This window comes from Suillus plorans (assembly GCF_016647745.1).
Source record: "Suillus plorans strain S12 chromosome Unknown HD556scaffold_38, whole genome shotgun sequence".
NCBI classification, from domain to species: Eukaryota; Fungi; Basidiomycota; class Agaricomycetes; order Boletales; family Suillaceae; genus Suillus; species Suillus plorans.
The window spans coordinates 201,577-215,389 of NW_024537422.1; the positions used below are offsets into that span (position 1 = coordinate 201,577).

Below are 13,813 nucleotides of genomic sequence, written 5' to 3' on the forward strand. Positions count from 1 at the left end.
TGATAGCTATAGTAGTGGCAGTGAGTGAACAACTTGGATGGTTTAGGATGGTTTCTTGGCGGTCTCGGCGGACGCGTCTGTGGCAAAGATCAAAGATCATGTGATCTGATAACTGGTCGGTGCCAATTTTTCCTACATAGTACTCCTCTAAGTACGAACTGAGTCTATACATTGTACCATGGTATCCTAAGCTGGTGTTAAGGACAGTTCCCCCAATTCCTCCAGACAGTCCAGCACAATTCCCAACGCAACCAAACCAAAACTTTGCGTGCCATAAGCCTGCTTTCCCTGATCATAAGCCTGTTTTCCCTCCTCGTAACTCGCTTTGTACTTCTCCTGACTCAGCGCCCAAGCAGACCACCCGTTCTCTAAGCCATCCCGCACTTCGTCGGGTGACGCGTCCGCCATACTCTCCGGTAGCATTCTGCCTCGGATATCGCAAATGAGGACCGAAATGCATTCTCTCATTGCATATGTCCGATCATTTTTGAATCGCTTCTGTGAGCACTTGTCAAGGATAGTTCCGACGATGATTTCCTCCTCGCGCAGGCGCGCACCGGGTACTCGTGAGAGTGTGTGGCAGGTTGCAACGTAGATGAGTTCGTCAACATATATCGAGTATATATTGTTCATCGAGACATTGAGTTTCGAAGGTCTCTCACGACGCTTCAGCTGTCGTTCGACTAAAGGACGAAGTGTAACGGAGATAAGATCACTCAGCGGCTTTTGTAGCTTCTGAGGAATATAAGTGGGAATATCGTCGAGTTTGATGTTACGATATAGGTGGCCCAAGGCCCGGTCGGACTCGTAATAATCTGTCGGCCGGGGAGATTCCACCTCTGCTGCATGCCAATCAGGTTTGTAGGGGATGAGGTTGCGAGGGATGTCTTCGACGTTGACCTTCCATCCGTTCTTTGGGTAGTCAACGGCTTGGCTATGAAGGGCTGCTAGTTTCAGGCATGCCTCATTGAACGTCCCATCCTATAATATAATCTGAGTTCGAGCTCTGTACATCTTTGATGACACTACATACGCTAGCTTGATCTGTGGTGAACACAATAAGCTGGGGTGTTTGATCCTTGTAGAAAAAAACTTGCCTGCAATAGTGATATGCTTGTCGGACACCAGCCCCTGTAGCCCACTTGAGCCATTGATCAACATACGCTCATCAGGAATCGACGTACCACAACATCTGAGTTGATATATTCCACAACAAAATTACACACGTCGTCAATTGTGCTGGGATGTTCGATCGTGAAAGGCTTCCCCGAAGGATAAGACGCTGGATCATAATGATCAGGGAGGATCAAGGGTGGATATTGTATAATCTCATAGAGATCCCTATAAATTATGAATATCAGATCAAGACAGGTGGCATTTCTCCTCACCCGTCAAGATCGCCACCGCCGAGTGAGTTTGGCAAACAGGTTGCGCCTATGGTTGAGGATATAGGTAAATGTAACTTTTTCAAACACTCGTGCACCTACCAGTGGATGCAAATACAACTACATTCTTCAGGTGACCAAAAAGGCAAAGTTTGTCACTCGGAGGCTTGCCAATGGCGTATGACTGTTGGACTAGACTCGAGTTAATTTGCGATAAGTGTAGCACAGGCAGGAACGTACCATCGCCTGGATGTATGACGGGACTCCTCGAGATCATACAAGGTCCATGAAGCCATGTGGGTTCACTATCCCCTGGCTTGTGAACACACGCTGAGAGGGCAGGTAAAAAAGTAAAGCGAGCTATCGGAAATGAGTGGCATACCATATATCTTGCCGGGAGGCAGCTTGAACACATTCGAGTAGCCTTTCTTCTCGTAAGCAGGTCCCTCATCAGTGACACCCATCAGCATGTAGCTGTTAGGGATTGGGATGCGTGCATCATGTTTGACTGCTCGTAGTACGTGGTTGATGGCACAAGCCCGTAACTGCGCCAAAAAGGGCGTGTCGATGTTCCGCTGAAGATGTGTAGGGTTCAACTCCAAACCGAGGGTATTAAGTCTCCATAACGTTGATGCCAGTCGGAAAGATTGAGACAATCCGTGGCTTTCCAAGAGCCCCGCAAAGAGATTGACCGAGTCGTGAGCAGTACGTGCTTCCGCGACAACCTTTTGCTGCAACTCCATAAAGGTATCCTTTGAGGCACCTCGGTCTTCTAGAACTGTGATCAAAGGTCTGTACGAATCACTTGAGTATCTACACTATAAAACTGAAATGATAATGAACTTGTAAATACCTGTTAAGATGAGGAGTGTTGGGTTTCACAACGGGACGAGCAATCTCTATCATAGCATATTCTTCCCCATGATCCTTGAACTTGTTCATACTTTCTCGCAAACGAAGGTGGATTCCCTTGAGCTGCTTGTCAACAGCCACGACGCCTTTAAAGCCAAGGAATCTGATTTGGTACTGTAGTCTCGTTTAGTACAGCACTTCCAAACGTGAAAGCACTTGCCGCCGAAGGTTTCACTGCATGCGTACCGCCATCTCGTCGAGCTTCGCAGAGAGTTTTCCAAATTAAATCACCCAGTTCATCGCTGACGGTGCCGACACCATCGGAAAACATAACACCGTTTTCGACGATATCAGGCATTTCCGACCACTGCGACCGATGGATCTTGACCGATGGATCTGTGGCCGTAAAGGCTTGCTGAAAGGCTGTTTAGAGGAAATATTGACGGAAACAGCCGACTTACAGCCATCCGGGCAGCATACTTCGAAGGGGAATAAATGCATCCGCTGAAGTCTCCTAAGCTACTTCTTATCGTATGCGCGTTGACCAATCCTTTGGTATCATGTTGGAAGGAGCTAACAAACCAAACAGCGTGCTCCCTCAGTGCAGATGAAGAGTATGCTAAGAAATCGAAATGTTTGCCCGCAAGCTCAAAACCATCCTTTAGCAAGCCCCCGACACGGTGCCTGACGAAACTCGCCCCATCTACTTCCCTATCCCAGCGATACTGGAGACGATCCTCGTCACGAAAATCGACCCGAATGAAGTTGCCTTCATAGCCTTCGTACTCGCGAATAACGCGATTCGATTGCAGTATGTTAGGCCCTTCAAGGATGAGCCGAGTCGGAGTGACTGTAACACGATGACAATAAAAGCGACCAGCAGGCGCCCCGGGACGGACATTCCCAAGCTTCTCCTGTACCACCCGCTCGAAGCACTTGTTGATCGTTTGGCCTGGGGGACGAGCCGCAGCTTTTACCATAAAGTATCGCATGATAGCTGCAGCAGATGGTCGGTGGCAGCGAATCAGATCATCGATCTTGGGGCGTAAATTCTCGAGTTCCTTTGTATTTGCAATACCATTTCGGAGAAGAGCCTCAATCTGAAATGCTACAGGCCAGTCTGAGCTCAATGACTTCAGCCATCTTTGGACCCAAGCCAGTCTTTTGCTCGCGAAAAATTCCTGGCAGATGGCCTCGATGCGGACTCCAGAGATCGGAGGACGAAGCTCTGCGATTTTACAGAACTGCGTGAACTTATCCAGATCTCCATCTTCGGAGAGGATGATGCGTATGTGGTGGGCGTATGGAGCAATTTGCTCATGCCCTGGATGTATAGCACCCACGCGTTCGCGATAATTCTTCTTATCGGTATATGTTCCGGTAAGGGTTCTGTTGCAGTCTTCTCTTTCGATGATCGGTGGTGTGAACAGATCAAAGCATACATCTAAGGAGATTTTACACTCAGAAATTCAAGCTATGGACACCATGCTTACATTGATTACCAAAATCAGAACCCACAGCCATTTTGTTGATATTGGCGAAGGTAATAATCAGGCTGTATAACAATTGTCCACGCGCTGGATCACCGATCTAGCCAATTATAGGATGAGTACGGTGTGTTGTTTTCTATTCAGAATGAAATATATGCCAAACCTTCGCACGGATCAGTTTGTGCTCGTATTCAAAGTTCAACCACCCAAGCTCGTTGACTCGGAGAAGATTGGACTGCCATTCCACACTGAAGGTACGTGGATCTAATGGGCCCGCACATTCGGGGCGATAAAATATGCCTAGGAAAATAAGTTCATATGATCCAAAGGCGACAGGCAAAAAGGTATACGAGGATACTTATAACATACCGATTTGCACCTTAGCAATTCGAAAGTCAGAACTTAACGCATCGATCTTCTCCTGCCGTTTCTGAGCGATATCGGGGTCCACATAGGGGGCCTTTGTTAGGGTGACAAGCATGTTGCTTGGGATGTGGTTGTTTGTAGGGGCGAATTTCAGACGCTTCTTGCCGACTTTGATGGTGACACCATCTTCGCCGTCAACAAGTCGACGGAATTTCAGCCCTACATCCTTAGAGGGCAGTCTGAGTGACCCAAAGCCTTTGTTACGAACGCCTCCGCACTCATTCTTTTCGAGCATGACTCTAAAGTTGATGGGACGATGCTGCGCATCGGCATCCGACACAAATGGACCGGGGCACGCATGTAAAACCTCTGCGATCTTCTTTGTGACCTCGTATTCAGTTGCTTGAAAGTCTACGTTTCGTATGTAGAACTCCATGAGGATGATGATGGCACACAAGAGGGAAGAATAGAGATGGTCGATCGATAAGCTCAGCCACTAGACACGAGCACTATTCGGCTGCTAAATATAGACCTCTGAGCTCTGACTCGTTCCGGATTCCGGAACGCTAACCGTCTAGCCCAAGTTTAGCCGCACTCATCATGATTTTGTTGGTAGAAACTATCTAAGCTTTATTTAATGCGGCTTAAGGCAAGAGGTAGAATATACCTTCGCACATTTCTATATCTAACTTCGATACTATCCATTGACTCTTGAGTAGTAGCATTTGCTACTTGTACGGTATGCCTGCAAACGCCTCAGACACCAAAGGCATTGTATTGAGTATCCATCCGACTTACCATTTTGTATCTGAACAAATCATATGAGGATGCCTGATGATCACAAGAAGGAATTACGCACCCGTTGGAACTCATCGTAGGCCGTGCTCCTCACATTTTCATGAGCATTGCGGATGACTCCCACCATCCATTCGGCAGCTTGACGCTCATTCAACCCAAGCGCAAACCGATCTTTGAGGCGCTTGATAGTTGGTTCGCCTTTGAAGGATGGGAGACCAGTTCCCAGCATGAGCTGGACTGTGCTGACGAGCTGATCCGCATGAGGTCGGATAGCGAGGAAAGCCTTCACGGTCAAATGTTGAAACAATTCGTAGCCTTGAGAAAGTCTGCCACCCATTAGAACTACCATCTCGTGAGTTAACTTGAAGGAGCTAGGTTCAAACTTGACTCCCTGCAAAGTATAGTCAGAGAACTGTTCAAGGTATCGTGATGGAGACTTACTCCAGGACGTAGATAGACCACAAGAACGAAGTCAGTAATCATAACAATCAATGGTTGTCAAATGAAAAACAAACTCATCTATATCGAATAGGAATCCAAAATCTGAGATCAAGTTTAATGATGCTTGCTGTACTCTTAGACAGGTAAAACTCACCGATATGTACTATATGCCCTTCGCCATCAATCATGATATTTCCATTGTGACGGTCCTTGATCTGCAGGATATAGCAAGCAACCGAATATGCAGCCATAGACTGGATGAAATTGAGGCGGGCACGCTGGAATGCAACAGTCTCTTCTCCTCCGTATTTCGAAATAAAGAAGTCAAGCAGGTCGTTTACTGTGGCCCTTCCCATCTCATCTCGAGATGTGGCATTTGGCACCACGTCAATGACACCACACTATGATATGCATGAGCGTGATTTAGTGTGGATGAAGAAGAAAAGGTACTCACTCCAGCGGCAGTTGCGGTCACTCTGTAAGGGAAGAGATAGAGGGTCAACCCGATACTGGTGAAGATGTTTTTGAACATCGCGATGATCTGTAAAGCCAACACATCTTGTCGGCAGTCGTCGCCAACTTTGAAGATAGCCTGTTGCCAAACGTCATACTCCTCGCGTTTCTCGAGTCCACCGTCCAAGAGAGATTCCGGGTTAGAATCAATGATGACGCGCTCCTTCCTCACTTTAAAAGTAGCCATGAACGGTGCCTTGGGTGAAATTGTATCGAGTACAAATATAGGCGAAAGATGATCCACACACCTTAGCGTGACTTTGAAGCGGTCGACCAGACTTCTTATCAATGTCGATAACACTACCGTCTGGGTTACTGGGAAGGTAGACTCCAACATCAACAACTATCTTGGCCATCTCTTCGTCAATCTTTGCCTGTAGAGACACGTCAAATCATATCCTAGGACGATCTTCGAGGGTCTCGCCTTTTTTTCAGGTTTCGACTTTTTGATGAAGGGCTTCAGTTTCCCAGAGATCGAGGTTACTTCATTGAAGAATCCGAATTCCCGATCGTAAAAGGCACGGGCATCACCAGATAGCGAATCCACCACCAGATCAGTCATCCGATCTAGCGCAGGTTTCATAGGATCTTCCTAATCTCGTGTCAGTAGAGCAGAGAGAAAAACATCCATGAAACTCACGATCTCGGCAGCATCATCCTTGTAGCAATTGGCCTTCATGTTCCATATGATCTGGTGACAAAAGAGTTGAGACACTTTTGCGGTTTCAAAAATGAACTGTGCGATATATTCTGAAGCATATATTGAGAAACTATAACAGCAGGAGGCTGCAGATACATACCAAGATCATCAAACCGAAGAGCCTGGACGACTTGAGGAACAAAAAAGAATGTTAGGTCGACAGGATGCTGCTTCAGGACTCGATGGGCGTATTGTAGCAAGAGCGGATCGTTGCCGTGTCGTCGCTCGAAGAAAGTAACAGCGATCACGGGAGTGACAGGCGCCCACACGATGATGTACTGACAAAAACGTAAACTCGCGAATCACGATATCGCAGAAAAGAGATCACCTTCAGCTCTCGTCTCGGTCCACTTCGGAAAGAATCCCCGATCAAAAATCGTAGAGCCTCTGGAGTGTCAACTACCTGGCTAGCGTTTGACCGCACCAGATTTTGCACCTCAGCGTGAGCTGCTGGACTTTTGAAACGTTCTGTTAGATGGACCGCTATGGCTGGGTCTACCTCCCACACTGTTCGGACTATGCCAGGCCAAGCCGACTATCAAAATACATGAATTGCCATTCACAGAGCCATCAAGGTACTTACCTCAAGCATATTGCGCTCGAGTAGGCCATGAAGGTCACTGCCACGTTTCGCTTCGTTGCTAGGATTAGCCCAGACCGTAATTCTGAATATCTCATTCTCAATCAGAAGACGGAGTGGCTGGTTGATGTTTTTGAGGCGCGTAGCATAAACTACAACCGATAAGCTCAATGCAAAGAAAAGAACGTTGGCTGTGCTTACGGGACGTCTTCGACGCAGAATGATAAGGAGCAAGGCTCGAAAGAGATGACGTATTCCTGATTGAGTCACCTTGGAGATGTACAAGAAATTCGGACATGACTTTGATATCAGCATCAACCTGCACTCGATTGGCTCCAAAAGACCACCTGGACAGCATGAGCATTCGTACAAACACTGATATCTGAGAGATACACTGACTGAGGCCGAACAGCAAACCACGAATATGCTGTGCGATACAGACTTTCGCGCAACATACACTCGCAGACAGCATCCAGATGTGAGCTCTTCAACGTTTCCAGTCCAAACAGGAGGAACGTGTAGCGTAGCTCTCGAGCCAGCGGATGAGTACTGGACGAATCGTCAATATGGCTTCAAACAGTAGACCTGTTGAATGTACCTAAACAACTTGTGCGCTTGCGCAGATCGCAAAACAAGTCTCTGGATGAGGAACATCACAGTCGAGCGACAATATCTAGCTGCTTGCAATCGACTGAACAACATCTGTAGAACTAAGGTGTGGGGCATGAGCAGCCGACGAGCTTGGGTCGTTGCTCGATCGATTTCGTCCTTGTCGGTTGGACTATAACTGATGGGATGATAGAATGGATCGGTACAGCTGTGGGTTGTCAATCACTTGGGAATTTAGAATGCCAAAAAAAGGACAAACTTTGATGAGGCTGAGAACACGCCCTTCCGCTCCTTCACAGTCCCAAACCAAGACGTGAGCACTTCGCCCATGATAGCCACTTCCATGTTAGGACGCTCCGCGATGACCCACGTCCATGTTTCAATACCCGCAGCGACCGCAGAGGGGGTGAAAACCTCAAATGGTAGAGCTACCAGGAAATGTACCAAGGTGTAATCGCACTGAAAATCATCAACATGGATGCCAGAACCATATAGAGTATGGTCTAACCTGCTCCAACGATATAAGAATCGCTGCACAACGGAATAATAGACGCTGCAGATCTTGAACAGTCAAAGAGCTACGTTTATTCCGAATGTCGTTCATCGTATCGGCCATCTTGTCCTTGAAAGGCTGGACGCCAGTGCAGTGCATCTGAGGAGCTACTTTATCCAGTGAATCTTGATCTTGCAAACGTTAATGCACCGACCGTCTATCAGGTAGACCGACTTACTTTTACGAGCCGCAAGTCGCAAACCAGCAACCTCCCCTGCAAAATAGCATTTACTCGCAAGTTGACTGGCAAGAGCGCGTGCACGATCAGACTTCCAGTTTGACAGGCTACACATAGAAGCTAGGATGTAAAATGATCAGAATGCTTGTACATGATCGAAGACCGAGCACCTACAAAGTTGTCGGTGCACAGGGCCAAATGCCTTGGCAAATTTTTCGGCAACAGAAGCTCCTAACTCAGCAGCGTCCGCACCAATCAGTGGTTGTGTAGCTGCAAGATATTTCTGTATAGAGGACATAACATGAAGGAAAAGAGATGCAAATGACGATAACAAAACGAACCTGAAGCGTCGACTGGAGCTCAATGGGAGCCCGGCTGAGTGCAAGTTCAAACCATGTGTTGGCATTGCGCTGCAGCTGTCCAAGGATATCATTTCGTACTTTGTAGTCATCCGTGAGCTGTAGCGTGATGCCGGTGCGCTCAGAATGGAACTCGCACATCGGGTTGTACTGCAATTGAATTAAACGTCAGCTACTCGATTAATAGAATCATGTTTCTGTCACCTCGTCCGTAAACTCGTTCTCGCATGCGTGGCGCAGAAGAGTAAGGCACTCAAGGATTGCATACACCAGTGGCGGGTCGCACATGAGGGAAGGAAACGACGTGATCAAGTTAAATAGGTATTTGGCTGCGACGTCCCGAGCACGAGATATACGATGAGTGCTGGCTACGAGCAGCTTGCGAAGTTCCTCTGATAGATGGGCTGGTAGTGCCTGTTCCACAGCTTGGGAATTCATATCTCCCATGCATCCACGCATAACCTGTTGACAATGTAGCTCAGCGCACTATATCCGAAGATGAACATTACCTTGTCAGCTATAGATTCCATGCATACAATAAGATAACTTTGTCGATTCAGGCTCCCATTCGTGAAGTATGACACCAAAGAAGACGGGAGACCAGCAGCAGATCGCATACTCTCAACGTCCTGCATCACCAATAAGAATATTACCTGTCCCGGGGACAAAGAGCGTATCTCGCTTGCGCGATGTGGAATATGGCGTGTAAGGAACGACCGATGCTTTGAGATAACCTATTGAAATCATCAAGTATCCTCTCTTTCCAAACAACGCAGCACTAACAGAATGTGCATATTCATGCCGGATGACTGTGCTATACTCGATTTCACTCGCCGCATCATGAGCATTCTCAAGCACCAGAGTTGGTGTCTTCGTTGCGATTTTCGCCAGCACAGGTACGAGCCACGTCATCGCACCCCTCTCCTCGCCAGATGTAAAGTGGAAAAGGACACAGAGGAACCACATATTCCGGAAGAGACACGTAAGCTCTTGCGAAGCGGCCAGGTGTGGAGAGTAATCTGGATGGGTAAGAAGCGCTTCAATCGGCAACAACAAAGAGGCCAGCTGCTCGATCATCTCTTCCGTCTGAATCGAACGTTCAGCATAACATTTGCAATGTATAAGCAAACTTACCTTGACGTGTCGATCAGATGTTGCCACATTCTGGATAGCAACGCCTTTGTCTCCGAAGAGAGTGAGCAGCTCAACCAAATATACGTCATACAAATCTGGTCTTTGGTCTAGTTCCCGTGCAAGCCTCGTCTGGGCGGCCAACACCTGCTATCCATCAGCACACACCATCGACTTATAATTCCATACACACCATGTTATTAGAGAATCTCGGGTCCTCCAGGTTTGTAGCGCGATTGATAAGCGAGAACGCGCGGGCAACGTCTATGAACGACTCTTCAGGAGCTACGAGCGCAAGATCCACGAGGTTATACGCAATCGCAGCCTCTAAGGTCGGCTCCAAAGTCCGCAAGCGTTGCAATAACATCGAAATGGTAAGTTTTGTAACTTCTTCCTGGCCCGCAGCATGGAACTCGAGTGCAAGGCGTGTGACAACGGAGATAGTAGTGATCCCGATGAGCTGCTTCTCTTCGTCTGAGCGACCGTGTAACCCTGTTTCGTCGCTTTCGAAGGTCACATTATCATTGGGAGAGGTGATCGAGGCGTAAAAGGGGTTGGAAAGGAGTTGGTTGGAAGAGGACGATTCGGTTATTTCTTTGGAGGTCGCAGCGATGTAATTGAGGAGGGAGTACATGTTGGACATGATGGAGTCGTCACCAGGCGATAGCTGGGAAGGCCTGAGGTGTATTGAAAAAACCGGGTGAGGAAAGACATACCTTGATACAAAGTGCAAGGCATTTGGCAGCAGCTGTCAAAGGAGGGGGTGCACGCTTCTCGGTGTTGAATGCGAACTCGAATATCGAAAGAGGAGAGGTGACGAAACGGCGGAGATGGACGGCAAAAGACGGAGCGATCTCCGGGAAGCTGTAAAAGATGAGCCAAGGAAGTGCTGTGCGTTTCATAGCCTGACTAACCTTTGCACAAGCACCGTAGTAGCCTTGAGCGCCGATTCCTGAACAAGATTGTCCAGGATGGGTGCACTGTCGCTTAATAGCTGCGTCAGGCGAGTGTGAAGATTTTCATCTAGCTCTCGAAGCGCAACGGAGCAGACAGAAGCAAGTTTCTACTCAATAAACGGGTCAGAAAAGATACTCGGTCAATTGATATACGAGAAAAACGTACCAAGCTCTCGGACATGGTCTCCCATGCATAAGTATCGATGGGAGGTTCGCTTTCCATAATCTCAATCTGATCCAGCAAATCACTAAAGCACTGCAATGCATCTCTGATGATATCCTTCAGAGCTTTCCTCGTCTCCTCGTCATTCTCCAATCCCAAATCCTTCGCAGGACATTTCATGAGGTTCACCCACGCTTTATTCGCCGCTGCCGCTTCGCGCACCTGGCCCTTGTGCACCAGAGGAGTACTCGCGAGGGCTTGTGCGAGCACGGTCCATTCCATCTCCATGACACAGCATACGATAAAGTACCCACTCAGTGGGCGTCCAAATGATATGTATCGAGAGATGAATGTGTGGCAGAAGGCGACGGAGGTAGCATCGGCTTCTGGATTAGACTCTGCTTCTTGATGTATGTCAAGTAGGAGGCGGTTGATTCGTTCAAGAACGGGAGTGGCGACAAGGAACTGAAGGGACTCAGAGAGAAGGCGCCATTGAGAGGCGGTCCATGGGTAGAGGGTGGAAGTGATTGCACGGTACAATCCGTGAACACAAGGTGTGAGGTGTGTAAGCACATCTATGGCTACAGAGATGTCAGAACGCTTGCGCGAAAGTCAAATGAAGTCCCTACAGCTGGACTCCTGGAGGTTTTCAACGATGTCGGTGACGAAAGTGATGATGGACGTGACAGTTCTGTCTGCGTATTCTGGGTGTGCACCACAGATACGCAGAAGGGCGGAAACGGTAGAGAATACCAGCTGGTCAGGGAGGGCCCACTCTGATGAACGGTCAGGGGCACCGACCACAATATACGAGAGATGACATACCATCCCATGAGAGACACCGGTCAAAATCCACCCGTGGCACGTCATGTAAAAGATCCATTAGGACGGGAATGAGGGTATCAATGTGCCTCGCAATATGTTCCTCCGGAAAGTTTGCGACAAGTTCGCCAAAAGCAATGTTACAGTGAGCCCTAGCCTCGGACTGCGCCGTCATAATAAGTCAACGTACATGCATCGAGCGGGCACTTACCATGAATGCACGAGGATCAACCTCCCTTTCCCCCGAGTCACCGTTGGGTGTACTCTGTTTTCCATCTGCCAGCTGGGCCTTGGATTGAATGAGGTCACGAGTAGTAAGGATGTCCTCTTCTGTTTCTGTTTCGAGGGTAGCAAGGTCCGACAGAATCCGCTGGCGGATGTTCAACTCTAAGCTATAATAGCATCATCAGATGAAGCATGAACGAGAAGTCGAGTGACGCACCAGTCCATCGTTCTTGTGCAAGAATTGGAGTGCTTAAACGGTGATGATGTCTAAATTGTAAGAACGCAAGCTTTTCATGGTGGCGCAGAGCCGGCAAAACTACGGAGGCACTATGGCCGAGTGGTTAAGGCGAGAGATTCGAACACGTGATATCTCTTACGGTTCCCGTGCGCAGGTTCAAATCCTGCTGGTGTCGTTTTTGAATGATCATCATACATTGCTGTCTTTTTCTCCAGGCGTCAGAATCATAAGAAATAGGTGGTCCGTCTTCTGCAAGGTTCATCGCATACAGTAGGAGTATATATACTATATATATAGACCCAGGTAGCACAACCGAATTGAAGGAACAAGAGCAAAGTAATTCTCGGCGCGGGCCGCTTCACCACTCCACCGCTGACATCATTGTACCGTGAAAAATTGGATCATGGAATATATACCCCGATAATGCTTGTAATGTCCATAATCAGTGTAATATAGACAAGTTGAACTATCAGCCCATGCACTGGAATGTACAGGAACCCTCCTTTCCTAAAGCTACACATTCAGAGTACAGCGGTGCTGGACACTAATATTTCTCCTGTATTATCTTAACATAGGAAGTATTACAATTAATTAGGGTGAACTGTAATCCATCACCCTTTATGCGGAGAATATATCACTGAGTCTTTATGACTTTGTACGTGAGAGTTGTGCAGTGATTAGGAAAATACGTAAGGTATCACGAGTTTTGTTGAGGCATTGTACTTTGCCATCAGAATGAGCAAGTTGATTCTGGGGTCACAGTTAGTATAAATTTTGCCATTGAAGACGCAATAGCACTTGGTTGCAAAGCTCAGTCTTTACGAGAGCATCATGTCTTACCTCTCTCGGCGAGGGACTAATTCCACTGGACAGTAGACATGTGCATTTATGGATGATAAATCTATCTACAGTCGACATCTCGCCAGCATCAGCAATATGGTCGAGGATCGGGAACAACATACAACTTTTTTCAGGGTACACAAAGTCAGTTTGAGCCGCAGTCGATGACCATTCTAGGTAAAGCTGTCCATGAATGAAACTACGTCAACTCGATGAATTATTTTTGTTATATTTCTACATTTCTGCTTCTAAATGGAATATGTTCCTATCAGTTAGGGTACTGCCAGGTTTGACCCGTCATGGGCGCGTTGCCTCGTTATGGGCGTGTCGTGCGTGTTGCCTCGTTATGGGCGTGTCGTGCGTGTTGCCTCGTTATGGGCGCGTCGTGCGCGTTGCCTCGTCATTGGCGCGTCGTGCGCGTTGCCTCGTTATGGGCGCGTCGTGCGTGTTGCCTCGTCATGGGCGCGTCGTGCGCGTTGCCTCGTCATTGGCGCGTCGTGCGCGTTGCCTCGTTATGGGCGCGTCGTGCGCGTTGCCTTGTCATTGGCGTGTCGTGCGCGTTGCCTCGTTATGGGCGCGTCGTGTGCGTTGCCTCGTTTATATCCTACCAATGA

The 13,813-nt window shown here is 47.9% G+C and overlaps 2 protein-coding genes and 1 non-coding gene across 3 annotated transcripts; 1 reads left to right on the plus strand and 2 right to left on the minus strand.

The window, feature by feature from the left end:
* Positions 1-101: 101 nt before the first annotated feature.
* On the minus strand, positions 102-4,566 carry HD556DRAFT_1381355 (RNA dependent RNA polymerase-domain-containing protein). The gene is made up of 14 exons (XM_041303255.1): positions 4,097-4,566; positions 3,891-4,027; positions 3,731-3,827; positions 2,699-3,681; positions 2,458-2,652; positions 2,239-2,411; positions 1,768-2,177; positions 1,626-1,715; positions 1,488-1,577; positions 1,389-1,434; positions 1,185-1,341; positions 1,098-1,131; positions 1,034-1,044; positions 102-981 (listed from the first exon to the last, which is right to left on the minus strand). Exons 1-14 carry the CDS (start codon positions 4,527-4,529, stop codon positions 187-189), a joined length of 3,651 nt encoding a protein of 1,216 aa, XP_041158848.1. The 5' UTR covers positions 4,530-4,566; the 3' UTR covers positions 102-186.
* On the minus strand, positions 4,567-12,383 carry HD556DRAFT_1381362 (uncharacterized protein). Its single transcript, XM_041303256.1, has 34 exons — positions 12,339-12,383; positions 12,108-12,288; positions 11,900-12,059; positions 11,704-11,850; positions 11,078-11,655; positions 10,870-11,018; positions 10,672-10,819; positions 10,149-10,622; positions 9,959-10,102; positions 9,608-9,910; positions 9,334-9,558; positions 9,029-9,286; positions 8,807-8,974; positions 8,640-8,748; positions 8,466-8,585; positions 8,243-8,418; positions 7,994-8,193; positions 7,724-7,942; positions 7,525-7,674; positions 7,327-7,472; positions 7,129-7,277; positions 6,874-7,080; positions 6,646-6,823; positions 6,486-6,595; positions 6,270-6,437; positions 6,094-6,219; positions 5,787-6,041; positions 5,487-5,733; positions 5,411-5,434; positions 5,333-5,340; positions 4,953-5,282; positions 4,892-4,901; positions 4,761-4,838; positions 4,567-4,712 (listed from the first exon to the last, which is right to left on the minus strand). Exons 1-33 carry the CDS (start codon positions 12,344-12,346, stop codon positions 4,822-4,824), a joined length of 5,892 nt encoding a protein of 1,963 aa, XP_041158849.1. The 5' UTR covers positions 12,347-12,383; the 3' UTR covers positions 4,567-4,712; positions 4,761-4,821.
* Positions 12,384-12,444: 61 nt separating this feature from the next.
* On the plus strand, positions 12,445-12,534 carry HD556DRAFT_t74. Its single transcript has one exon. It is a non-coding gene; the product is annotated as a tRNA-Ser (tRNA).
* Positions 12,535-13,813: the final 1,279 nt, after the last annotated feature.

Bases quoted from the DNA above. Each gene is read 5' to 3' on its own strand.
- HD556DRAFT_1381355 (XM_041303255.1), bottom strand. From the start codon at position 4,529: ATGGAGTTCTACATACGAAACGTAGACTTTCAAGCAACTGAATACGAG. The intron at 4,028-4,096 runs GTATGTTATAAG...TTATTTTCCTAG, and splicing joins AATTGCTAAGGTGCAAATCG to GCATATTTTATCGCCCCGAA. The intron at 1,435-1,487 runs GTAGGTGCACGA...CCTCAACCATAG, and splicing joins AGTTGTATTTGCATCCACTG to GCGCAACCTGTTTGCCAAAC.
- HD556DRAFT_1381362 (XM_041303256.1), bottom strand. The intron at 11,019-11,077 runs GTACGTTTTTCT...TTTATTGAGTAG, and splicing joins AGACCATGTCCGAGAGCTTG to AAACTTGCTTCTGTCTGCTC. The intron at 8,586-8,639 runs GTAGGTGCTCGG...TTTACATCCTAG, and splicing joins CCCTGTGCACCGACAACTTT to CTTCTATGTGTAGCCTGTCA.